This window comes from Dama dama, chromosome 21, assembly GCF_033118175.1.
Source record: "Dama dama isolate Ldn47 chromosome 21, ASM3311817v1, whole genome shotgun sequence".
In the NCBI taxonomy this organism is placed as follows: domain Eukaryota; kingdom Metazoa; phylum Chordata; class Mammalia; order Artiodactyla; family Cervidae; genus Dama; species Dama dama.
The window spans coordinates 30,372,494-30,399,314 of NC_083701.1; the positions used below are offsets into that span (position 1 = coordinate 30,372,494).

The 26,821-nt window shown below is 38.5% G+C and overlaps 1 protein-coding gene across 3 annotated transcripts in view; it reads left to right on the forward strand.

Annotated features, from left to right (window-relative positions):
* The window catches only part of DNAJC5B (DnaJ heat shock protein family (Hsp40) member C5 beta), a 91,711-nt gene that overhangs the window by 14,864 nt on the left and 50,026 nt on the right, over positions 1 to 26,821 (forward strand). For 2 of the 3 annotated variants that reach the window (XM_061122822.1, XM_061122823.1), the window contains 2 exons: positions 8,347 to 8,466; positions 23,101 to 23,228. In XM_061122822.1, coding sequence (XP_060978805.1) covers positions 23,110 to 23,228 — 119 coding nt within the window. In that variant the 5' untranslated portion in view covers positions 8,347 to 8,466; positions 23,101 to 23,109. The remainder of the gene's footprint in view (positions 1 to 8,346; positions 8,467 to 23,100; positions 23,229 to 26,821) is intronic. The other variant, XM_061122824.1, reaches the window with a different exon arrangement.

Below are 26,821 nucleotides of genomic sequence, written 5' to 3' on the forward strand. Positions count from 1 at the left end.
TTTAATATGCTGTGTGTAAGGAGAGACATCACTTTGCCAACAAAGGTCCATCTGGTCAAGGCTATGGTTTTTCCAGTGGTCATGTATGGATGTGAGAGTTGGACTGTGAAGAAAGCTGAGTGCCAAAGAATTGACGCTTTTGAACTGTGGTGTTGGAGAAGACTCTTGAGAGTTCCTTGGACTGCAAGGAGATCCAACCAGTCCATCCTAAAGGAGATCAGTCCTGGGTGTTCATTGGAAGGACTGATGCTGAAGCTGAAACTCCAGTACTTTGGCCATCTCATGCGAAGAGTTGACTCATTAGAAAAGACCCTGATGCTGGGGGGGATTGGGGGCAGGAGGAGAAGGGGACGACAGAGGATGAGATGGCTGGATGGCATCACCGACTCGATGGGCATGAGTTTGAGTAAACTTCAGGAGCTGGTGATGGACAGGGAGGCCTGGCATGCTGCAATTCATGGGGTCGCAAAGAGTCGGACACGACTGAGTGACTGAACTGAACTGAACTGAACTGCGGTTGGTCATAGCCTTTCTTCCAAGGAGCAAATGTCTTTTAATTTCATGGCTGCAGTCACCATGTGCAGTGATTTTGGAGCCCAAGAAAATAAAATCTGTGGCTGTTTCCATTGTTTCCTCATCTATCTGCCATGATGTAATGGGACTTGATATCTTCGCCTATACCCACTTTGATGAGAATTTTTATCATGAATGGATGTTGAATTTTATCAAATGCTTTTTCTGCATCTATTGAGATGATTATGTGATTTCTTTTAGCCAGGTCTTAATGTGGTGTATCACACTGATTGATCTGCAAATACTGGACCATCCTTGTATCCCTGGAATAAGTCCTACTTGATCATGGTGTATAAGCATGATTCTTTTAACATATTGTTGAATTCAGCTTATTAATATTTTGTTGAGGATTTTTGCATCTATATTCATCAGAGATACTGGCTTTAATTTCCTTTTTTGTAGTGTCTTTGTCTGGTTTTGGGATCGGGGTAATAGTAGAATGAATTTGGGAGTGCTTTATTCTCTTTTTTTTAAATTTCTTTGGAATAGTTTGAGCAGGATAGGTATTAGCTCTTCTTTATATGTTTTGTAAAATTCCCCTATGAAGCTGTCTGGTCCTGGGCTTTTGTTTCCTGGGAGTTTTTAAATTATAAATTCAATTTCACTACCAGTGATCAGTCTGTTCAGATTGTCTATTTCTTTCTGATTCAGTCTTAGAGAGTTGTATGTTTCTAGAAATTTGCCCATTTCTTCTAGGTTATCCAATTTATTAGACTATCATTGTTCATAGTATTCTATGATATTTTGTATCCTTGTGATATTATTGGTTGCTATGTTTTCCTCTATCATTTCTTATTTCATTTATTTGGGTCCTATCTCTTTATTACAAGCCTGGCTAAAAGTTTATCAATTTTATATTTGTCTTTTAAAAAGACTACTGTTGGTTTCACTGATATTTTCTTTTGTTTTTGTATCTACTTTATTTTCTCTCTGATCTTTATTATTTCCTTCCTTCTGCTGACTTTGATTTTCTAATTCCTTTAGCTATTAAGTTAGGTTGTTTATTTGAAATGTTTTTTGTCCTTGAGATAGGCCTAATCACTATAAACTTCCTTCTTAGAACTGCATTTTCCTGCATTCCATAGGTTTGGGAAGTTGTGCTTCCATTTTCATTCATCTGGAGGTATTTTCTGATTTATTTCCTCTGTAATTTCTTCATTGATTCATTGTTTTTATGTTAGCATGTTGTCTAGTCTCCATTTTCCCCCTAGTTTTCTTTCTGCAATTGACTTCAAGTTTCATACTACTGTTATCAGAAAAAATTCTTGATATAATTTCTATCCTTTAATATTTCTTGAGACTTATTTGGTGGCCTAGATGTGATTGATCAAAGAGAATGTTCCACATGTACTTGAAAAAAATGTATATTCTGTTTTTAGATGGAATGCCTTGCAGATATCTATTAAATCTAGTTAGTCTAATATCATTTAAGACCACCATTTCCTTATTGATTTTCTGTCTGGATAATCTGTCCATTGATGCAAATGGGGTGTTAGTCTTCTATTCCTATTGTAGTTTTGTCAGCTTCTCCCTTTATGTCCATTAATATTTGCTTTATATATTTAGGTGTTTCTATATTAGGTACATATATGTTGATAAATGCTATATTCTTTTCTTATATTGATCCCTTTATCATTATATAATGCTCTTCTTTATCTTTCATTAGACTTTGTTTTAAAGTCTGTTTTTTTCTGCTATGAGTATTGCTATCCCCAGTTTCTTGTCATTTCCATTGTTTAAATATCCATCTATTAAATATTGAAATATCTTTTTCCATCCTCTCATTTTCAATCTCTGTGTATTTTTATTTCTGAAGTGAGTCTCTTATAAGACAGATCCTGTTTTTTTCTTTTTTTCTAATCAGCCACCCTATATTATCTTATTAAAACATTTAACCCATTGACATTCAGAATTATTATTGCTAGGTGTTTACTTACTGCCATTTTGCTTTTGTAGTTCTGTTATTTTCTTCATTTAGTTTCTTTCCTTGTGGTTTAATAATTTTTTTTAGTGATGTGCTTGTTTTCCTTTCTCTTTAATTATATATCTGTTGTAGGTTTTTGATTTGTGGTTACCATCCCTCTTAGCCTTCTGTGATTCTATGCTTTCTTCATATTTATAGATTTAGGCACTTTATAATTTCCATCTTCTTTGTAACCTCTTTTTAAAAGGGACATTTTTTAACTTTGAAAAATTATGACATGTAATAGGAATTAACCAATTTGCATTCCGAAACAAGAACACTTGGTTTTACAGAAATGCCAGAATTGTTCTGTAATTTTGTTTGAGGTGCTGCTGGACTGGTAGCCAATAACCTCTTAATTTTACACAGTCAAAGGAATAACTTATCTTTTCCCTTTCTAAATTCACTTAACTGAATGAATTTCACCCAGATCACTTGTCCCTTTGAAAAGTGACCTGAATTCCATATAATAGCAATAATAACAGCAACAAAGTAGTAGGGTGATAATAACAGAGAGAGCAATAATAATGCCTTTGTTCATTGCACTGGGTTCTTTAGATTGGGTTCTTCAGATTTATTTTAGATTAGGCCTTCCCTGGTGGCTCAGATGGTAAAGAATCTTCCTGCAATGCAGGAGACCTGGGTTTGATCCCTGGGTAGGGAAGAGCTCCTGGGGAAGGAAATGGCAACACACTCCAGTATTCTTGCCTGGAAAATTCCATGGACAGAGGAGCCTGGCTCTGGGATCATGGGCTACAGTCCATGGGATCTCAAAGAGTCAGACATGACTAAGTAACTAACATTATTTGTTGCAACTACGTGCCCTTGTATATCACATGTTCAAAAAGAGTGGTGTTTGCATCTGCTGATATACGAAGCTTACATTAAACACCATGTACCCTAATGTTTATGACTCTTAGGTTATTTTGATTGAATATTAAAATTCATCTAGTACCTGTTGCAGATTCTGTGCTGATGATTGATACTAGCCATTTATTATAATAACCCTAACCCTATGTGGCAATTGAGAGAGGTATATAAAAGGTCTCCAGGAGCACCTAAGGGAATAGTGAAGACCCCATAAACAGAATGCACGTCTATGAGTGCTAAGTTGCTTCAGTTGTGTCCCGCTCTTTGTGACCCCATGGACTGTATACTGTCAGGCTCCTCTGTCCATGGGATTCTCCAGGTAAGAATACTGGAGTGGGTTGCCATGCCTTCCTCCAGGGGATCTTCCCCACCCAGGGATTGAACCCACATCTCTTTTCGTCTCCTGCACTGGCAGGTGGCTTTCTTACCACTAGCGCCACCTCGGAAGCCCATAAATAGAACACACAGGGAAAATGTAGTGTCCCATCCCCCAATACAAATACACACACATAGACTTCTCTCTCCAATTTTCTCACTTACAGAAAGGCCACATTGCTTTGTCTTGTAATATTTTCTAAATTCCCCTCTTCAAACTTCAATGATTATACTGCTTTTACAGTACATTTAGTGCATTTTGCATCAAGGAGTTATTGATGTGCTTCTCATGAGTTATGTCCTTTAACAAACATCATTTAAACTTCGCCATTTCTAGAAAGCCTCACTTGTTTAAGCGGAATTTCCTGCTATATCTTCAGATTATATATCAGAAGCCATACATATATAGGCATGTGCTGACATTCTATGTGTTAGAGCGCACCTCAGCATGAATGTTTTACTTCTTCAGTTTAAGTGCCCAGGCCCATTGAATATGCTCTTCCTCCTGCCTAGAGTATACTTGCTTCTCAAGTATACTTGAGAAGTATATGAACCCAGTCATTTGGTTCTTTTCAGATATCTGCGTGGCTATTTTTGTTCAGGGAAGCTTTTTCTGATCTTCCTTTGTACAGTCTTTTAACATTTACATGGTCTTGTAACACCTCTCCAAATTCTTATATTTATTTGAGCAATCATTTGAATAATATCTGCCTCTGTTAGTAGGCTGTAACTCTGTAAACCACAAACCCAGAGTCTGTATTTTTGTTTACCAGGGTATTTCTAGCATTTAAGCAATGACTGGATCTAGTAGGTAACCAACTGGTGAATGACTAGATGAAGAAAAACTATGTTTTCTCTCTGAAAAACAGCTACAGTTCTACTTCACCTAAGAGTTGCACAGTACTTAAAAAATTATAAACTTAGAGCTTTTGTCCTTGTAATTAAATGTTTCTGCCAGCAAAGGAAACCATAAGCAAAAGAAAAAAGACAATCTATGGACTGGGAGAAAATATTTACAAACAATGCTACTGACAAGGGCTTAATTTCCAAAATACACAAAGAGCTCATACAGCTTAATGTCAAAAAACAAACAACCCAATCAAAAAATGGGCAGAAGACCTAAATAGACATTTCTCCAAAGAAGACATTCAGATGATAACAGGAGCATGAAAAGATGCTCAATATTGCTAATTACTAGAGAAATGCAAATTAAAGCTACAATGAAGGATCACCCCAAAGCAGTCAGAATGGCCATCATTAAAAAGTCTCCAAATAATAAATGCTGGAGAGGGTGTGGAGAAAAGGGAACCTTTCTATATTGTTGGTGGGAATGTAAATTGGTGCAGCCACTATGGAGAACAGTATGGAGGTTCCTTAAAGAAATAAAAAGAGTTACCATATGATCCTGGGCATATATCCAGAGAAAACTCTAACTGAAAAAGGTACAAGCACCCCAAAGTTCATAGCAGCACTATTTACAACAGCCAAGACATGGAGGCAACCTAAATGTCCACTGACAGATGAATAGATAAAGACATGACATATCATATACATACATATGAATATTACTCAGCCATAAAAAAGGAATGAAATAATATCATTTGCAACAACATAGATGGATTTAGAGATTATCATAATAAGTGAAGTAAGTCAGACAGCAAAAGACAAATATCATATGACATCATTTAAATGTGTAATCTAAAAAAGTGATACCAACAAACTCATTTATGAAACAGAAATAGACTCCCATAGAAAACAAATGTATGATTACCCAAAGGGAATAGTGGGGTGTATGGGAGAGAGATAAATCAGGAGTTTGGGATTAATGTGCATACACTACTATATGTAAAATAGACAACAAGGACCTACATATAACACTGGGAATTATACTCAGTATCTTCTAATAACTTATAATGGAAAAGAATCTGAAGAAGGATACATACGTACATATGTATGTCTATATTGGCTTCCCACATATATATATGTGTGTATATATATATATGTATCTCAATACACACACACATCACTATGCTATACACTTGAAACTAATGCAATATTGTAAATTAATTAAACTTCATTTTTTTTTTTTTAAAAAGGACATTGTTCTTAACATGAAGTCATGCTGGAACTTCGGTATTTATTTCGAAATGTCTTTAGTTCCACACCACCCCCTCCCCCACATCCTCACCTAATTTCTTTGCATGATGATGAGCTGCTTCCTAAACTCTGGCTGGAAATCAGGATCTATGAGAAATAACCATTGTATCTGAGGAAAAAAAAAAAAAAACAGTGCTATCTAGAAGCGAGAGTGCTTTGAAATATTTGCACAAAATAGCACTAGGATTTGTTGTGTGTCATGCTAAGAAGCAAACTTAAACTCTACCTTCAATTTCAGGAGCAAGATCCCATTTTGTAAAATTCAAGAGTAACACCTGTCTCCTTTAACCCTTTTTCAATCTTTATGATCTTACTCAAAATCATATGGAACTATTTTATCATGTGATCTTTTTATGTTATATAAGAGTTTTAACAAGAAGTCTCTAATTCTTAAAACCACCTCAGTCAGCTCAATGCTTATTAACTAAAATTAGAGCAAAATGTTCAGATATGAAAATTGTTGGATTAATGTAGTGAAAAATTGTAGTTTTCCCCTTATTAATGTTACATGGTCCTTCCAGTAATCTTAAAGCAATTGATTAGCATTAGCCTTAGACCAAAGGCAAATAAAATTTAAAAGAACTCAACTTGACCCTGAATATCCAAAGCAACCTTCAGAAAGAACCACCAAGCTGGAAGTATCACACTCCCTGATTTCAAACTATATTATAATGCTATAGTAATCAAAACAGTATGGTATTGGCATAAAAACAGACATACAGATCAGTGGGACAGAATACAGAACCCAGAAATAAAGCCAGGCTCATATGGTCAATTAATCTATGACAAATGAGCTAAAAATATACACTGGGGAAAGGATAGTTTCTTCAATAAATGATGTTGGGAAAACTGGACAGCCACATGCAAAAGAATGAAACTGGATCACTATATTATACCATATGCAAAAAAATCAACTCAAAATGGATTAAAAAGATGAATGTAAGACCTGAAACAACAAAACTCTTAGAAGAAAATGTAGGTTTGGAAGTACCTTTTGACATTGGTGTGGGTGACAATATTTTGGATTTGACATCAAAAGCAAAGACTAAAACAAAAATAAGCAAGTGAGAATACATCAAGTTAAAAACCTTCTATGCAGCAAAGGACACCATCAACAAAATAAAAAAGCAACCTACCAAATGGGAGAAAGTATTTGCAAATCATACATTTGACAATGGGTTAATATCTAGAATATGTAAAGAATTCATACAAATCAATAGCAAAACAGCAAGCAAGCAATCCAATTAAAAGTGGGTAGATCTGAATAGGTATTTTTTCAAAGAAGGCACACAGGTGGTACATGAAAAAGTGTTCAACATAACTAATCATCAGGGAAATGCAAGTCACAACCACAGTAAGGTGTCACCTCACACCTGTCAAGCTGGCTATCATCAAAATGTCTATAAATAACAAATGTTGATGAACATGTGGAGAAAAGGGAGACCTTGGTGCACTGCTGATAAGAATGTAAATTGGTGCAGCACCTATGGGAAACAGTACCTCAAAAAACTAAAAAAGAACTACCATATGATTCAGGAGTTTCACATCTGGGTACTTAACTGAAGAAAATAAAAACATTAACTCAAAAAGACACCTGCACCTCCATGTCACAGCAGCATTATTTGCAATAGCCAAGATATGGAAACAACCTAAGTGTGTATCAGTGGATAAAGAAAACATGGTAGATAGCACTTAACCATAAAAAAGGAAATCCTGACATTTGTGACAACATGGATGGATGTTGAGGGTATCATGCTGTGTGAAATAATTGAGACAAATACCATGTAATCTCATTTACATGTGGAACTTGAAAATAACCTGAGCTCACAGATACAGAGATCAGATTGGTGGTTGCCTTAAGCAAAGCAGAGGCGGTGGGGGGGTAATGTAGCAGTGGTGACAGTTGGAGGTACAAACTTCTAGCTACAAAATAAATATAAGTCATGAAGATGTAACGTACAGCATGGTGACTATAGTTAATAATACTGTATTGCCTATTGACAGTTGCTAAGAGAGACGATCTTAAAAGTTTTCATCACAAGAAAAAAAAATTGTATGTATGGTGATGGATGTTAACTAGACTTGGTGATCTCTTAACAATATATACAAACATTGAATCATTACATTGTACACCCGAAACGAATTAAATATGTCAACTATATCTCAATAAAAAAAACTTAAAAGAACCCAGTTTGCATGTCAGGGGATAGCCCATTTTCTTGAGTGGAAGTTCTGGTGGAAACCTGGAGGCAGATTCATACCAGCATTTGGTTGAGCCCAGCACCAGCTGACTGATGATCCGATTAGATATACAGATACAGCATGTATTTTGGTATCACTGGATATGCCTTGTAATGGCAACCTTCAAGTTCATGCATGTTTTATTCTCTCTTTGTTGTGTCTTCCAGAGGGATAATCTATTGGCTGATAGAGTAGCAAATCAAAAGTAACTCGACGCCATTGATTCACTTAAGCTCGTGTGGGAACAATGGAAAGAGGCAGCCGTTTCCTTTGAAAGAGCAGAACAGGTATGAAATAGTTCCTTTCGTTGCTGCATTTCTTTATCTCTTTGCACACCTATTTCCAGACCAGTTGAAAACAGCAAGTGGTTCCTGTTTGAAAACACAGGATCAGAGTTATACGAACAGGTACTGGGGGTTATTTGCGACATTCCGAGTTGTCTCATCTTCAGGACACTGTTTATATAAGTACCAGTGCAGTCAAGAGGTAATTATTTTTCAATAACAAATTGTAATCACACTAGGGAGAGTTTATACTTTAAAACATAGGCTTAGCATTTTGGATGTGTGTTTAGCTTTAAGATACAATGCTCTCTGAATAAGATCTTGCTCCAATAAATGGATTTCTATAGAGGGTTTACAGATGTAATAAAAAATGGTATAACGTGTTGGTTTCTCCCATCACAGCCATCAAAAGTGTTTTTACTGTTTAATGATCTAATCTCCTTTGCTCAAATTTTACTTTCTCAGCAGTGAAGGGACACTGCCAAGAAAGGCAGAGTCTGATTTTTTTTTCCATTTTCAGAATTCACATATTAGATAGAGGTGAAACTTCTTTTATTCTGAAGGAAACATTTCATGTAAGCACGAAAATTTTAGGACAGCATTTGTAGGACTCCTCAAGTTAGTACCTTTAAAATATGTGCTTATTTTGAATTGGATGTCTGTCACCATTGGAGCATTTTAGCCTTCTTTCAATTGTATCTTTATCAATAGACAGGTGAGCTGAATGTGGTTTGGTAGTGAATGCTCAGTGGTCAGTGCTTTAAGAAATTATGATATTCATGGATTGTAATGCAGCTAGGTGACTCAGATGGTAAAGAATCAGGCTGCAATGCAGCAGACCCAGGTTCAACCTCCTGGGTGGGAAGATCCCCTGGAGAAGGAAATGGCAACCCACTCCATTATTCTTGCCTAGAGAATTCCATGGACAGAAAAGCCTGGTGGACTACAGTCCATGGGGCTGCGAAGAGTCAGACATGACAGAGCGACCAACACAAATGCAGCTAGAAAGTAATTTAAGTTCAGGAGATTAAGTATCATGTACCTATCATGATCAAAATTAAATTAATAACTTTGCATAACAATTTTTTCTTCATTGGATAGTATAGATGAGAGAGTATGAATAAATAATAAAGACTTGAATTTTGCATAGGAATATGAGCATTCAAAAGGCTAAGAGAAAGAACTCATAAAAATTATATTTTATATAAGGCATTAAACAAAGGTATGGCTTCATTATTTAAGTTTAAGGAGAGTTTTTAGCAGATGTTTGGACTATTGCCCTGTAGTCAGTAGGTTCTTAGCATAATGTCTTTATTTTCACAAATTGAAACAAATAAAGGTTCCAATGTATTGCTCTATTGAATTTGACACTAAATGTTATCTACATTAATAATATATGAAGAGTCTGGTTTCTAGCTTATCAAGGGCACAGAAACATAGCAGGTTGTTGCTTGACACAAAAAAGCAAACTTGCCGTCTTTGTGTTCCTTTATGTTTCAGTTGGTAGAATAAGCCAACTACTAACAACCCTGACCAACTATTGACCAACTATCTTTTCTTAGATGTTGTCTAAAAGAAAATAGTTTGATCTTTTGGGAATAGGGCAAAGAAGGTGAAACAGAAAATACACAAATTTCAAACTCTCTGTAACAACTCATTCTCAGTATTAATCAACCCACAACATAAAGCCATCAGCTACTGGATCTTTTTAATTTCATTTATTTTTTTAATTTATTTATTTTAATTGGAGGCTAATTACTTTACAATATTGTAGTGGTTTTTGCCCTACGTTGGCATGAATCAGCCGTGGGTGTACATGTGTTCCCCATCCTGAACCCCCCTCCCACCTCCCTCCCCATCCCATCCCTCAGGGTCAGCCCAGTGCACCAGCCCTGAGCACCCTGTCTCATGGATTGAACCTGGACTGGCGATCTATTTCACATATGGTGATATACATGTTTCAAAGATATTCTCTTAAATCATCCCCCCCTCACCTTCTCCCACAGAGTCCAAAAGTCTGTTCTTTACATCTGTGTCTCTTTTGCTGTCTTTCATATAGTGTCATCATTATCATCTTTCTAAATTCCATATATATGCGTTAACATACTCTATTGGTGTTTTTCTTTCTGACTTACTTCACTCTGTATAATAGGCTGCAGTTTCATCCACCTCATTAGAACTGATTCAAATGTGTTCTTTTTGATAGCCGAGCAATATTCCATTGTGTATATGTACCACAGCTTTCTTATCCATTTGTCTGCCGACGGACATCTAGGTTGCTTCCATGTCCTAGCTATTGTAAACAGTACTGCGATGAACATTGGGGTACATGTGTCTCTTTCAATTCTGGTTTCCTCGGTGTGTATGCCCAGGAGTGGGGTTGCTGGGTCATTTGGCAGTTCTATTTCCAGTTTTTTAAGGAAAAACTGTTCTCCATAGTGGCTGTACTAGTTTGCATTCCCACCAACAGTGTAAGAGGGTTCCCTTTTCTCCACACCCTCTCCAGCATTCACTGTTTGTAGACTTTTTGATGGCAGCCATTCTGACCAGCATGAGATGGTACCTCATTGTGGTTTTGATTTGCATTTCTCTGATAATGAGTGACGTTGAGCATCTTTTCATGTGTTTGTTAGCCATCTGTATGTCTTCTTCGGAGAAATGTCTGTTTAGTTCTTTGGCCCATTTTTTGATTGGTTTGTTTATTTTTCTGGTATTGAGCTGTATGAGCCGCTTGTATATTTTTGAGATTAATTCTTTGTCGGTTGCTTTGTTTGCTGTTATTTTCTCCCATTCTGAAAGCTGTCTTTTCAGCTTGCTTATAGTTTCCTTTGTTGTGTGAAAGCTTTTAGGTTTAATTAGGTCCCATTTGTTTATTTTTGCTTTTATTTCCATTACTCTGGGAGGTGGGTCATAGAGGATCCTGCTGTGATTTATGTCAGAGAGTGTTTTGCCTATGTTTTCCTCTAGGAAAACAACACAGATTACAGTGTGATTATGTTTCTCAACAAAGAGATGATTTGAAAAAAAACGAAATAGCCAGCTACCATGTCTTCTTGGGGGTGAGTTTCTATGTATGGAACTATTCGAGAGATGGAATCCGCCTTCTTTTTTCCACTGGCGAGAGGAGTGCACAAAGGGATGGCTGTGGGGCAGGGAAGGATGAATCCCAGATTGTTTCCAGGACTATTACAGCCCCCAAGTTAATCCCCTCTCTTGTTCCACACCTGGAATAATTTTAGGGGGCAACCTTGGGGGGAAAAAAAGGTCCAGTCAAAATTGAGAAATTGTGCATATTTGTGCTTTGTTGAAACTGATTTTAGGACAGTCTGTTGATTTATGAGCCATGGCAACTCTCTTATTTCATGAGATAGACGATGAAGAGTGAACACATTTTATTCCCTCAGTTGAAACTCTTTCTTTTGAGTACTGAATATAGAGAAAAATACATAAAGCAAAGGTATTTCTTTTATTTCTTCTTAGCTCTCTTGAATAGCTCTCTATAAATTTCCTTTATGAAAATGTCTTAACTCAGATTTACCACTGCTTCTTTTATCCATAGTAGTAATGTCTACATAACTGAATCTGTTTGGTTTGAATATCTTAGTGTGCGTGTGTGTGTGTGTGTGTACGTGTGTGTGTGTGTGTATATATATTTTGTTTGTAGAATAAGCCAACTACTAACAACTCTGACCAATTACTGACCAACTATCTTTTCTTAGATGTTGTGTAAAAGGAAATAGCTTGGGGGGAGGAGCCAAGATGGCAGAGGAGTAGGACGGGTAGACCACTTTCTCTCCTACAAATTCATCAAAAGAATAACTGAACGCAGAGCAAACTTCGCAAAACAACTTCTGATCGCCAGCTGAGGTCATCAGGCGCCCAGAAAAGCAGCCCATTGTCTTCGGAAGGAGGTAGGACAAAATATAAAAGATTAAAAGTGAGACAAAAGAGCTAAGGACGGAGATCCGTCCCGGGAAGGGAATCTTAGGCGGCATTGCTTGGAGTAGGGTCCGGGCCTGAGTGCCCTGAGGACAATCGGAGGGAGCTTCTGTGAGTTGCCAACTTGAACTGTGGGAGACCAAAGGAGAGAGAGTAAATTAACCGGCCCGGACACACTGCCAGCCGTTCGCAGAACAAAGAGACCGAGAAAATCCAGAGAAGAGCTCGCAGGCTGCGGACCGGCCCAGCCCCGCCGGAGGCAGGAGGCAGGGGGGAGGGGAAGGTCGCGGCGAGACACAGGGTGCAGGCACCCGACCGGCGCGGGCGGGGACTGGGGCTGGGGGCGCGGAGGGCAGAGGGCGCAGGCACCCGACTGGCGCCAGCGGAAACTGAGACTGGGTCCGTGGAAGGGCGTGGGCGCGCCACACCTGGGGAGAGTGCGCCCACCAAGCCCCTGGCTGCCTGGACCGCTCTGACAGGGAAGGCACAGAGAGCAGGCGCAGCTTTTCGTTCCGTGCTTTTGTGGAACACCCGAGGGCTGGAACCTCGCGCAGCGCGGGGCGCGCTCCCTATAGAACAGCCAGGAGCCTGAGCAGCGCAGACAGAGAAAGCAGCGTCAGCCCCTCCCAGCAGCGCCAGCCCGTCCCCGCGGCGCAAGCCCGTCCCCACAGCGCCAGCCCCTCCCCGCAGAGTGACGGAACTAGCTACCTGAATAAGAGTCCACCTCCGCCCGCCTGTGTCAGGGCGGAAATGAGGCTCTGAAGAGACCGGCAAACAGAAGCCAAATAAACAAAGTGAACCGCTTCAGAAGGGACTGGTGCAACAGATTAAAATCCCCGTAGAAAACACGGACTACACCCGAAGGGCCCTATAGATATCGAGAAGTGTAAGCTGGAACGAGGAGCTATCTGAAACTGAGCCGAACCCACACTGACCACAACAGCTCCAGAGAAACTCCTAGATATAATTTTACTTTTTTCTCTTTTTTTTATTTTTTCTCTTTTATTTTCCTTTAAAATCCCCTATTACTCCCCCATTACTCCTTAACTTTCATTTCCATAGATTTTTACGATTTTTTTAATTAGGGAAAAAAAATTTTTTTTTCTTTTTTTTTTTCTTTTCTTTTTCTTTTCTTTTCTCTTTTTTTTTCTTTCCTTTTCTCTTCTATTTTCTATTCTTCTTTTTCTCTTATTTCTTTTAAAGTCCTCTAGTACTCCTCTACTACTCCTTAATTTTCATTTTCAATACACTATAACCTTACAAAAAAAAAAAAAAAAGAAGAGAAGCCCTATTTTTAAACCGAAGATTATTCTCTCCCAATCTTGACTCTCTGTTTTCTACCTCAGAACACCTCTATTTCCTCCTTTCCCCTTCTCTTCCCAATCCAATTCTGTGAATCTTTGTAGGTGACTGGGCTACAGAGAACACTCTGGGCACAGACAGCTGCGTAGATCTGTCTCTCTCCTCTAGAGTCCCCCTTTTTCTCATCCTGCTCATCTCTATCTCCCTCCTCCCTCTCCTCTTCTTCATGTAACTCTGTGAACCTCTCTGGGTGTCCCTAACGGGGGAGAATCTTTTCACCATTAACCTAGAAGTTTTCTTATCAGTGCTGTATAGTTGGGGAAGTCCTGAGACTACAGGAAGAATAAAACTGAAATCCAGAGGCAGGAGACTTAAGCCCAAAACCTGAGAATACCAGAAAACTCCTGACTACATGAAACTTTAAGTAATAAGTGACTGTCCAAAAGCCTCCATACCTACACTGAAACCAACCACCACCCAAGAGCCAATAAGTTTTAGAGCAAGACATACCATGCAAATTCTCCAGCAACGCAGGAACATAGCCGTGAACATCAACATACAGCCTGCCCAAGGACACACCTAACACATAGACCCATCTCAAAACTCATTACTGGGCACTCCATTGCTCTCCAAAGAGAAGAAATCAAATTCCACGCACCAGAACACTGACGCAAGCTTCCCTAACCAGGAAACCTTGACAAGCCAATCGTCTAACCCCACCCACGGGGTAAATCCTCCAGAATAAAAAGGAACCACAGACCTCCAAAATACAGAAAGCCCACTCCAGACACAGCAATCTAAACAAGATGAAGAGGCAAAGAAATACCCAACAGGTAAAGGAACATGAAAAATGCCCACCAAGTCAAATGAAAGAGGAGGAGATAGGGAATCTACCTGAAAAAGAATTTAGAATAATGATAATAAAAATGATCCAAAATCTTGAAAACAAAATGGAGTTACAGATAAATAGCCTGGAGACAAAGACTGAAAAGATACAAGAAATGTTTAATAAAGACCTAGAAGAAATAAAAAAGAGTCAATTAAAAATGAATAATGCAATGAATGAGATCAAAAACACTTTGGAGGGAACCAAGAGTAGACTAACGGAAGCAGAAGATAGGATAAGTGAGATAGAAGATAAAATGGTGGAAATAAATGAAGCAGAGAGGAAAAAAGAAAAAAGGATCAAAAGAAATGAGGACAACCTCAGGGACCTCTGGGACACTGTGAAACGCCCCAACATTCGAATCATAGGAGTTCCAGAAGAAGAAGACAAAAAGAAAGGCCATGAGAAAATACTCGAGGAGATAATAGCTGAAAACTTCCCTAAAATGGGGAAGGAAATAGCCACCCAAGTCCAAGAAGCCCAGAGAGTCCCAAACAGGATAAACCCAAGGTGAAACACCCCAAGACACATATTAATCAAATTAACAAAGATCAAACACAAAGAACAAATATTAAAAGCAACAAGGGAGAAACAACAAATAACACACAAAGGGATCCCCATAAGGATAACAGCTGATCTATCAATAGAAACCCTCCAGGCCAGAAGGGAATGGCAGGACGTACTGAAAGTAATGAAAGAGAATAACCTACAACCTAGATTACTGTATCCAACAAGGATCTCATTCAGATATGAAGGAGAATTCAAAAGCTTTACAGATAAGCAAAAGCTGAGAGAATTCAGCACCACCAAACCAGCTCTTCAACAAATGCTAAAGGATCTTCTCTAGACAGGAAATGTAGAAAGGTTGTATAAACGTGAACCCAAAACAACAAAGTAAATGGCAACAGGACCACACCTATCAATAATTACCCTAAATGTAAATGGGTTGAATGCGCCAACCAAAAGACAAAGATTGGCTGAATGGATACAAAAACAAGACCCCTATATATGCTGTCTACAAGAGACCCACCTCAAAGCAAGAGACACATACAGACTAAAAGTGAAGGGCTGGAAAAAAATATTTCACGCAAACGGAGACCAAAAGAAAGCAGGAGTCGCAATACTCATATCAGATAAAATAGACTTTCAAATAAAGGATGTGAAAAGAGACAAAGAAGGACACTACATAATGATCAAAGGATCAATCCAAGAAGAAGATATAACAATTATAAATATATATGCACCCAACATAGGAGCACCGCAATATGTGCGGCAAACACTAACGAGTATGAAAGAGGAAATTAATAGTAACACAATAATAGTGGGAGACTTTAATACCCCACTCACAACTATGGATAGATCAACTAAACAGAAAATTAACAAGGAAACACAAACCTTAAATGACACAAAGGACCAGCTAGACCTAATTGATATCTATAGGACATTTCACCCCAAAACAATCAACTTCACCTTTTTCTCAAGTGCACACGGAACCTTCTCCAGAATAGATCACATCCTGGGCCATAAATCTGGTCTTGGAAAATTCAAAAAAATTGAAATCATTCCAGTCATCTTTTCTGACCACAGTGCAGTAAGATTAGATCTCAATTACAGGAAAAAAATTGTTGAAAATTCAAACATATGGAGGCTAAATAACACGCTTCTGAATAACCAACAAATCATAGAAGAAATCAAAAAAGAAATCAAAATATGTATAGAAATGAATGAAAATGAAAACACAACAACCCAAAACCTATGGGACACTGTAAAAGCAGTGCTAAGGGGAAGGTTCATAGCATTACAGGCTTACATCAAGAAACAAGAAAAAAGCCAAATAAATAACCTAACTCTACACCTAAAGCAATTAGAGAAGGAAGAAATGAAGAACCCCAGGGTTAGCAGAAGGAAAGAAATCTTAAAAATCAGGGCAGAAATAAATGCAAAAGAAACTAAAGAGACCATAGCAAAAATCAACAAAGCTAAAAGCTGGTTTTTTGAAAAAATAAACAAAATTGACAAACCATTACAAGACTCATTAAGAAACAAAGAGAGAAGAACCAAATTAACAAAATTAGAAATGAAAATGGAGAGATCACAACAGACAACACTGAAATACAAAGGATCATAAGAGACTACTACCAGCAGCTCTATGCCAATAAAATGGACAACTTGGAAGAAATGGACAAATTCTTAGAAAAGTATAACTTTCCAAAACTGAACCAGGAAGAAATAGAAGTTCTTAACAGACCCATCACAAGCAAGGAAATCAAAACTGTAATAAAAAATCTTCCAGCAAACAAAAGCCCAGGACCAGATGGCTTCACAGCTGAATTCTACCAAAAATTTAGAGAAGAGCTAACACCTATCTTACTCAAACTCTTCCAGAAAATTGCAGAGGAAGGTAAGCTTCCAAACTCATTCTATGAGGCCACCATCACCCTAAGTCCAAAACCAGACAAAGATGTCACAAAAAAAGAAAACTACAGGCCAATATCACTGATGAACATAGATGCAAAAATCCTTAACAAAATTCTAGCAAACAGAACCCAACAACATATTAAAAAAATCATACACCATGACCAAGTGGGCTTTCTCCCAGGAATGCAAGGATTCTTTAATATCCACAAATCAATCAATGTAATACACCACATTAACAAATTGAAAGATAAAAACCATATGATTCTCTCAATAGATGCAGAGAAAGCCTTTGACAAAATTCAACACTCATTTATGATTAAAACTCTCCAAAAAGCAGGAATAGAAGGAACATACCTCAACATCATAAAAGCTATATATGACAAACCCACAGCAAGCATCACCCTCAATGGTGAAAAATTGAAAGCATTTCCCCTGAAATCAGGAACAAGACAAGGGTGCCCACTCTCACCACTACTATTCAACATAGTGTTGGAAGTTTTGGCCACAGCAATCAGAGCAGAAAAAGAAGTAAAAGGAATCCAGATAGGAAAAGAAGAAGTGAAACTCTCACTGTTTGCAGATGACATGATCCTCTACATAGAAAACCCTAAAGACTCTACCAGAAAATTACTAGAGCTAATCAATGAATATAGTAAAGTTGCAGGATATAAAATTAACACACAGAAATCCCTTGCATTCCTATATACTAACAATGAAAAAACAGAAAGAGAAATTAAAGAAACAATACCATTCACCATTGCAACAAAAAGAATAAAATACTTAGGAGTATATCTACCTAAAGAAACAAAAGACCTATACATAGAAAACTATAAAACACTGATGAAAGAAATCAAAGAGGACACAAACAGATGGAGAAACATACCGTGTTCATGGATTGGAAGAATCAATATTGTCAAAATGGCTATTCTACCCAAAGCAATCTATAGATTCAATGCAATCCCTATCTAGTTACCAACGGTATTTTTCACAGAACTAGACCAAAGAATTTCACAATTTGTATGGAAATACAGAAAACCTTGAATAGCCAAAGTAATCTTGAGAAAGAAGAATGGAACTGGAGGAATTAACCTGCCTGACTTCAGACTCTACTACAAAGCCACAGTCATCAAGACAGTATGGTACTGGCACAAAGACAGAAATATAGATCAATGGAACAGAATAGAAAGCCCAGAGATAAATCCACGGACCTATGGACACCTTATCTCTGACAAAGGAGGCAAGGATATACAATGGAAAAAAGACAACCTCTTTAACAAGTGATGCTGGGATAACTGGTCAACCACTTCTAAAAGAATGAAACTAGAACACTTTCTAACACCATACAGAAAAATAAACTCAAAATGGATTAAAGATCTAAATGTAAGACCAGAAACTATAAAACTCCTAGAGGAGAACATAGGCAAAACACTCTCTGACATAAATCACAGCAAGATCCTCTATGACCCACCTCCCAGAATATTGGAAATAAAAGCAAAACTAAACAAATGGGACCTAATGAAACTTAAAAGCTTTTGCACTACAAAGGAAACTATAAGTAAGGTGAAAAGACAGCCCTCAGATTGGGAGAAAATAATAGCAAAGGAAGAAACAGACAAAGGATTAATCTCAAAAATATACAAGCAACTCCTGCAGCTCAATTCCAGAAAAATAAATGACCCAATCAAAAAATGGGCCAAAGAACTAAACAGACATTTCTCCAAAGAAGACATACAGATGGCTAACAAACACATGAAAAGATGCTCAACATCACTCATTATCAGAGAAATGCAAATCAAAACCACAATGAGGTACCATTACACGCCAGTCAGGATGGCTGCTATCCAAAAGTCTACAAGCAATCAATGCTGGAGAGGGTGTGGAGAAAAGGGAACCCTCTTACACTGTTGGTGGGAATGCAAACTAGTACAGCCGCTATGGAAAACAGTGTGGAGATTTCTTAAAAAACTGGAAATAGAACTGCCATATGACCCAGCAATCCCACTTCTGGGCATACACACCGAGGAAACCAGATCTGAAAGAGACACGTGCACCCCAATGTTCATCGCAGCACTGTTTATAATAGCCAGGACATGGAAGCAACCTAGATGCCCATCAGCAGATGAATGGATAAGGAAGCTGTGGTACATATACACCATGGAATATTACTCAGCCGTTAAAAAGAATTCATTTGAACCAGTCCTAATGAGATGGATGAAACTGGAGCCCCTTATACAGAGTGAAGTAAGCCAGAAAGATAAAGAACATTACAGCATACTAACACATATATAAGGAATTTAGAAAGATGGTAACGATAACCCTATATGCAAATCAGAAAAAGAGGCACAGAAATACAGAACAGACTTTTGAACTCTGTGGGAGAATGTGAGGGTGGGATATTTCAAAAGAACAGCATATATACTATCTATGGTGAAACAGATCACCAGCCCAGGTGGGATGCATGAGACAAGTGCTCGGACCTGGTGCACTGGGAAGAACCAGAGGAATCGGGTGGAGAGGGAGGTGGGAGGGGGGATCGAGATGGGGAATACGTGTAAACCTATGGCTGATTCATATCAATGTATGACAAAAAAATAATAATAATTAAAAAAAAAAAAAAGGAAATAGCTTGATCTTTTAATTGAGGTACATGACACTAAGCAGTGTTGGTTGACCAGAATCTAGCTAAGATATGCTCAAAAGAAAACAATGTCTATAAATTTGTGCATAGGGAGGAATTTCACTGGCTCAATCCAAGGAAGAATTAATTGACAAACTGTGGGAGACGAGGAGCTGCACATGTACCTGAACCCCATCTAGGTTCTATCTCCGTCTCTTGCCACGGCTTGTCCTCTGCAGGTCTGTTTCAATCTCTCTCATTTCAGGCCAGCCAACAATACCCAAAATTTACATTTGACAGATTTTTACCATGAGAGATTGTTCTACATCCAAAAAAAAAAGAAAAGAAACAGGGAAGGACTCTGACTTGGCTTGGGTAAGGTACCTACTCTTGGCCTAGTTGACTACAATGATCTCTGGTCAGAAGGCCTCAAAAGGCATTTGTTAAGTCAGCTTGTCCTGTGCTGTGCTTAGTCGCTCAGTCATGTCCAACTCTGTGACCCCATGGACTGTAGCCCACCAGGCTCCTCTGTCCATTCTCCAGACAAGAATACTGGAGTGGGTTGCTATTTCCTCCTCTCAGGAGATCTTCCTGACACAGAGATCAAACTTGCATCTCTTGCATTAGATGACCACCTAAGGTCATCCAAGTTGGCTTAGATGACCTATAACTCCATATTCTATGGTCTTAGGATTTGAATCATAGTCTTAGTGACTTCGGGATCTTGCTAGACAGTGAGATCTTACAATCTCAGAGACAAGTATAACTACTGTGGTTTATTCCTTGCCCACCAAGTCACACAGAAATCTCTACTTTCCAAATCCCATTCATTTATGGCAAGTAGTGTGACCTGTGAGAAGTCTGTCTGCCAGTTGTCTCCATTTCTGGGAGCAGTTAGGTGAAGTGTAGGGCAGAGTATCAGTGTCCTGAGTTTATATGTGAGGTGGCAGCAGGAGAGAGGGGACAGGAAAGGAAGTAGGGAGGGTGTCAGGCAATTTTTCCTTCAATTGTGAATACTCAGCTGGGCTATGGTTCCAAGAGAGGGCTGAGCTGCAGATCTGGAACACAGGGATGAATGACCCAGCCCCAAGTCCTGAATTATTTATCTTCTAGGGAAACTGTGATGGAAGGTGAGAAAGGTAAGGTGGAACAATAACTAGAATATGTGCTATGATTTACTGCATGGCTGCCAGTCAGTTTGAATATCAGCTAGATTTTGTTTGTGTGTGTGTGCTCAGTCGTGTCTGATTCTTTGAGAACCCTTGGACTGTAGCCTGCCAGGCTCCTCTGTCCATGGATTCTCCACGCAAGAATACTGGAGTGGGTTGCCGCTTCCTCCTCCAGGGAATCCTCCTTACACAGGGATCAAACTTGCCTCTCCTGCATTGATAGGTGGATTCTTTACCACCTGTGTGCCACCTGGGAAGCCCAGATTTTGTTTAGTGGCAGGCAAAATTAGAATTCCTCCTCCTCCTGTCCTTATGTGTACCAGACACTAGGGACCAGGGCTTCTCTGGCCTCTGGAAGCTCGACTTGCATGGACAGCTAACTGAAAGGAGACAGCATAGTCATGCCACCAGATAAGGCTTTATCCTTGGGTTGTTGTCCTTGCTAAGTCAGTTTTTTCCTCAGTGCCTTGGGGTCTACAGGATTTTTGCCTGAGGTCTCACTTTCTTCAGGACTGGCTTCCTTTTCTCCTCTCAAGAAGCTAGATGCTCACAAACACATTTTGAAGTTCTTCACACTGTTCTTAATTGAATTACTTAGGACCACAAGTGCTCACTGTGCCATGTTGGAATCTCAAGGGCCTCTAAGATCACTGGAACCCACCAGGCAACATCCAGAAGGCTCTGTTCTTATCTGTGTTGGTTCAGTCTAGTCTGGTGGGAGCAGAGCTTGAAGGCTGGCTTCAACCAAGCCCACCCTGGGATGTGCCTGTTTGGGTCTGCAGCTTCACTGTGGTCACCAGGGGGTCCTTGTGTTGAACATGAGAGTCTCCCCAGCCCTGACACCATCTCCTGAGCCCTGGCACATTCATTCATCCACATTTATTCACTCTTACAGCACTTGATGCACAAAGCCCAAAGCCGGAAGACAGACGATAATTTTCAAGGAACTTCTAGTCAGAAGAGCTTGCAATCTAAGTAGTTTTTTTTTTTTTTTTCTTGTTTTGTTTTTGTGATAAAATATAACAAAGTTTAATATTTTGTTTTAAAGTGCACAATTCAATGACATGAAGTAAAATCTCTGTGATATTTAACAATTACCATCGCCTGTTCTAGGTATTCATATAAGGGAATCATATACAATATTTGTCCTTTTGTGACTGCCTTATTTCACTTAATGTTTTCAAGGTTCATTTTATTGTAGCATATGTCAGAATTTCATTTCTTTTTATAGCTGAATAATATTGCATTGTATGTATATACCACATGTTCATTTATCTTTTATGAATAATGCAGCTATGAACATTGGTATCTTTTAAATACATTAACTCATTTAATTGTTATGACAGCTCTATGAATTTAAGTACTTTTTTGGTCTCCAATTTATAGATAGGGATAGTCATGTAGCTGGTCATGGCAAGACCTATATTCAGACCTATAGTCAGAATGCCGTGCATACTCTGAATTCTACACTGTGCCTCCTTTAATAGAAATAGTTCTTTAAAGTCAATATGTCCTTGGTACATTATCTGCATTATTTCTAAATCCTTAAGATAGCCTTATGATGTGGGCTTTATTATCCTTGTATTCCGAGTGAAGACATTAGGTTTGGCAAGACGACATGGTGGATGCAGGAATGCCCCAGCGTGCTTGCTGCTCCGTGCTTTCCCCACAGCCAGAAAACAGCAAAAGGTGGCTCCATGGGACATGGGGCAGCACAACCCCTCTATATAGACCACAGGGAGAGGAGCTATCTTGGATATAAACCCATGAGCACTGTGGGGGGACTCAGTACCCCATAGTTGCAGAGATGGTCTAACCAGGCTCTCAGATGAGACTAGGAACGTTGTGTTTTGTTTTGTTTTTGATACTTACAAAATGTTGGGTTTTAGTTTTTTGTTTAAGAACTCACACTCTAACAATGGCTACTCCAATAGTGTCAAAGTAAAGTAGATGATTATTTCCGTTGTTGGCTACATTTGGAAAAGATATTCTAAAAAGGACAAATTCTAACCAAAAAAATTTTGACAGAAAAAAAACTACATATGCCCGACTTGGGAGGATCAGTTTTTAACAATTCTAAGTTAGCTGGCTATTTAGATAACATCTTGCTTCTGTTTAGCCATGTGGAAAAGCCATATTCTATTTGCATGACTGCGTGTTGCCCTGAGGACCCTGACCTAAAGCTCTAGTGTTGGCTTTCCTAATCCTTTTCTCCCCTCCTTTTGCAGCTGACTTCAGAAACAATCTTCCCTTTAGAGATCTGGCATGCATAACCTTCACAGCCATCTCCCTCTTTGATTTTGCAGTTTGAGAAAATGGCATGTAACATACCTAACCAACGACAGCGGACAATGTCAACATCTGGAAAAGCTCTATATGAAATTCTTGGTCTGCATAAAGGAGCATCAAATGAAGAAATTAAGAAGACCTACAGGTACACAGGAAGTTCAATGATGGCATTTCCTGTACTACTAGTGATAGCTATGTTGTGATTGGTGAGTTTCAGAGACATAAGCTTCCTGCTGAGGCCTGGTAATCAGAGATTTGGAACTCATGTTCCATTCCCTGTTCTACAGCTGAGCAGTTGGGAACATAGAAGGATGATGCTGATTTTATGAAAGAACTCTCCTGTGATGCTGGAAAGGTAGTCTTGTGTTCTAGGCCTGTGTTATTAGAGAGAGAGAGACAGACAGACGGACACCGCGAATGACCAGGAGTTGTGGTTAACTGACATGAGATAGCACCACCAAATATGGCAGAGGATTTTAAAAACATAAAGGGGGGTTTCTTGCAATTGCTGTATTATGCTATGCTTTTCAAGTCTTCCATTTTGATCTTTCATATCTGATCTAGTTCCAACTCAGCTGTTTTGGGAAAAACTGAAATAACTTTTTCTTAAAAGCATCAAGGAATTTAAAAAAGGATTAAGTATAATTGTTTTGCAAAATTTGGAAATTACTAAAAATGAAAATAATAACATTTATCCATTATTTTACCTCTCCTGACGATCACTGAAATTTTTCTTCCAGTCTTTAAAAAAAAATCTAGATAATACAACCCCTACATTGTCCCCCCTCTTGGCCTCTGGTAACCACTAGTTTGTTCTCTATATCTGTGAGTCTGCTTCTTTTGTGTTATATTCACTAGTTTATTGTATTTTTTCATTCTTAAAATTTTTTCCAGATTCATGCCTTTTATATTTTAGAAAAACATATTTTTTTCTCTGTTCTATTTTTTATTTTTATACAATTTTTAAAGATTACTTTCCATTTACAGTTACTACATATTGGTGATATTCCCTGTGTTGTACAATACATATAGCCTAAGTTAAATTCAGCAGTTTGTACCTCCCACTCTCCCACCCCTATACTGGGTGCAAGTATTTTTTTGAATTAGAGGTTTTGGTTTTTTTTGGATACATACCCAGGAGTGAAATTACAGGGTCATATGGCAGTTCTATTTTTAGTTTTCTAAGAAATTTCCATACTGTTTTTCACAGTGGCTATACGAATTTATATTCCCACCAACTAATTAGCTTTCTTTTTAAAGAGGATCTATCATGAATATAGGTGCCATTTAATATTGTGATTTTTAATGCCTGTAGCCTAGGCTATTCTGTAACTTAATTAATGAGCCATTAAAAAAATATTTTAACTTATTTATTTGGCTGCATTGGGTCTTAGTTGTGGCATCTGGGATCTAGTTCCCTGACCAGGGGTTGAACCTGGGCCCCCTGCACTGGGAGTGCAGACAGTCACTGGACCACCAGAGAAGTCCCATGAGCTATCTTTTAACATGTAAATTCTTTTAGTTTACCCTATACTTAATATCCTTGTACATAAATGGTAATGCATATTTCCAATTATTTCCTAACTTACTGAAAAATAAAACTGTGCCTTTAGAAGAAAAATGAATCAAAAGACAAATGAAAGTTTCAGATTTTAATCAGTCATTTCTTAATTTGGCCTTGAATTAGGAAAACTTTTTTTTTTTTTTTGCTGTATGGAAGTTTAAAATCTTTAAGTAGGCAAATTTGTTAGTCATTTCCTTTATGGCTTTTGCATAATCTGTTGTGGTTAAAAAGCCTCTCTCTACTATAATATTATAAAAATATTTAACCATTATCTTCTTATAGTACATTTATAATTTTCCTTTTATATTCAATCTTTGATCCATTTGGAGTTTATTTTGGCATGAGAAATGAAGGTAGGATTCCAAATTACTTTTTTCCTAAATCACTAGCCCACCAAAATTTATTGAATTCTCCATTTTTATCTACTGATGGAAAATTCTTTGACTTTGGATTAGAACCTTCACCATGTGGTAAGCTGTGGGACCTGAAATGCCTTCAAGAAGCACATGTTGAAAAATAAATGACAGCTGTGAAAACTGCCATTTGGAACCAAATAGTTCTGTGAAATGGTATATTTCAATCAAAGTCAATATCAAACTTCTAATTTACTTCACTTAATGTGCTAGACAAGTCTTTGCTGTTTCATTGCACCCTAGAGCTGCCCAGGAGTGTGGCTGGAAGCTGTTCGGCTTCCTGTGTGTAGATGTCCTTGGTGAAGGTCATTAAACTTGACGTTTAAGGCTGTGGGCTGAGACATTGTGCGGGGGGCGGGGGGTGAGACTAGGAATCAAAGTAAATGCACAATAAGCATAATACCTACAAAGATGCTTCCCAAAATGAGAAAAAAAGTGATGTCTAACTGTAAGTTCTAGAGCTCACTTTACAAATGTGACTTTTAATTGCCTTTATTTTGTAAGCTGAAATTTCAGGTCATATCCTAATTAAGGCACTAATTATGCTGAGTAGTTTGCAAGTTTAATCATTACAACCTAAAGTCTCTTCATGTAATCAGTGTCTTCCTATTAATTTTGTTTTAATGTCATACAAATATTATTTTTTCAGCTGATTAGGATACTAGTATGCTGCCAAAAGTCTCTCCTTCTAACTAAATTACATATTTGTATTCTGCTTGTTATTCAAAATGTATGAGCAGGCTGAAAAATCCACTGAGAATAGTATTCTTATATTCAGGGATCTGGATCAAAGCAGTGACAATACAGTGAAATTAAAAGTCAGTGAAGTTTAATAAAATTACCAACTGTTGAATCTATATGCTGCTTCACCTCTGTTGTAATCCTTGGCTGTGCTCTTGAATAAGATTGAGCTAGAAATTTTACTTTGTTTTTGAATACATAATATATTCACCTGATTAACATGAGATCACGTAAAATGAAAGTGTTAGTTGTTCAGTCGTGTCAGACTTTTTGTGACTCCATGAACTGTAGCCCATCAGGCTCCTCTGTCCGTAGAATTCTCCAGGCAAGAATACAGGAGTGGGTTGCCATGCCCTTCTCCAGAGGATCTGCCTGACCCGGGGATCAAGCCCAGGTCCCCTACATTGCAGGCAGATGCTTTACTGTCTGAGCCATCAGGGAAGAATACATAAACAGGTATGTAAGAAAAAAGTCTCCTTCCTACCTCATGTCCCCCAGGTTCCCTACCCTGGGAAAACAATTCCTTGTGTACCCTTCTACAGAGAGATCTTATGCCTATATAAGCACATATAGAGACCTTCTGGTCTAGGCAAGATGGTATAGGCTTGTCTCTCCCAGTTCCTCATGCTAACCATGACAAAAAGCTTTGGAAATAACTCAAGAGACAAAAAAAGAGAACCTTCGAAAGGTAGAAGGAAGAAGAAAAGGTGAATTCGTTAGGGACCACAGGAGCAAAGGAACAACAGTGTGACGAGGCCTCGGACAACTCCACATCTAAGCAAAGGTAAGGCGGGCCTGGCCTCTCCCAACACCCGCCGTAGCAATGGAAGGCAGCCAGGTGGTCCTTCACTTCCTCCAAACCGAACGGGAGCCCTGCCAACAGCTCCAGGCAACCCCCACAGAAATGGCCAAGAGGACCCACTGAATGTCTCCCTAACAACAGCCAGAGAGAGGACTTTCCCACCCGCCTGAGACTCCTCTCTCTCACCAGAGACCCCACTTTACAGGGGAAATTACCAC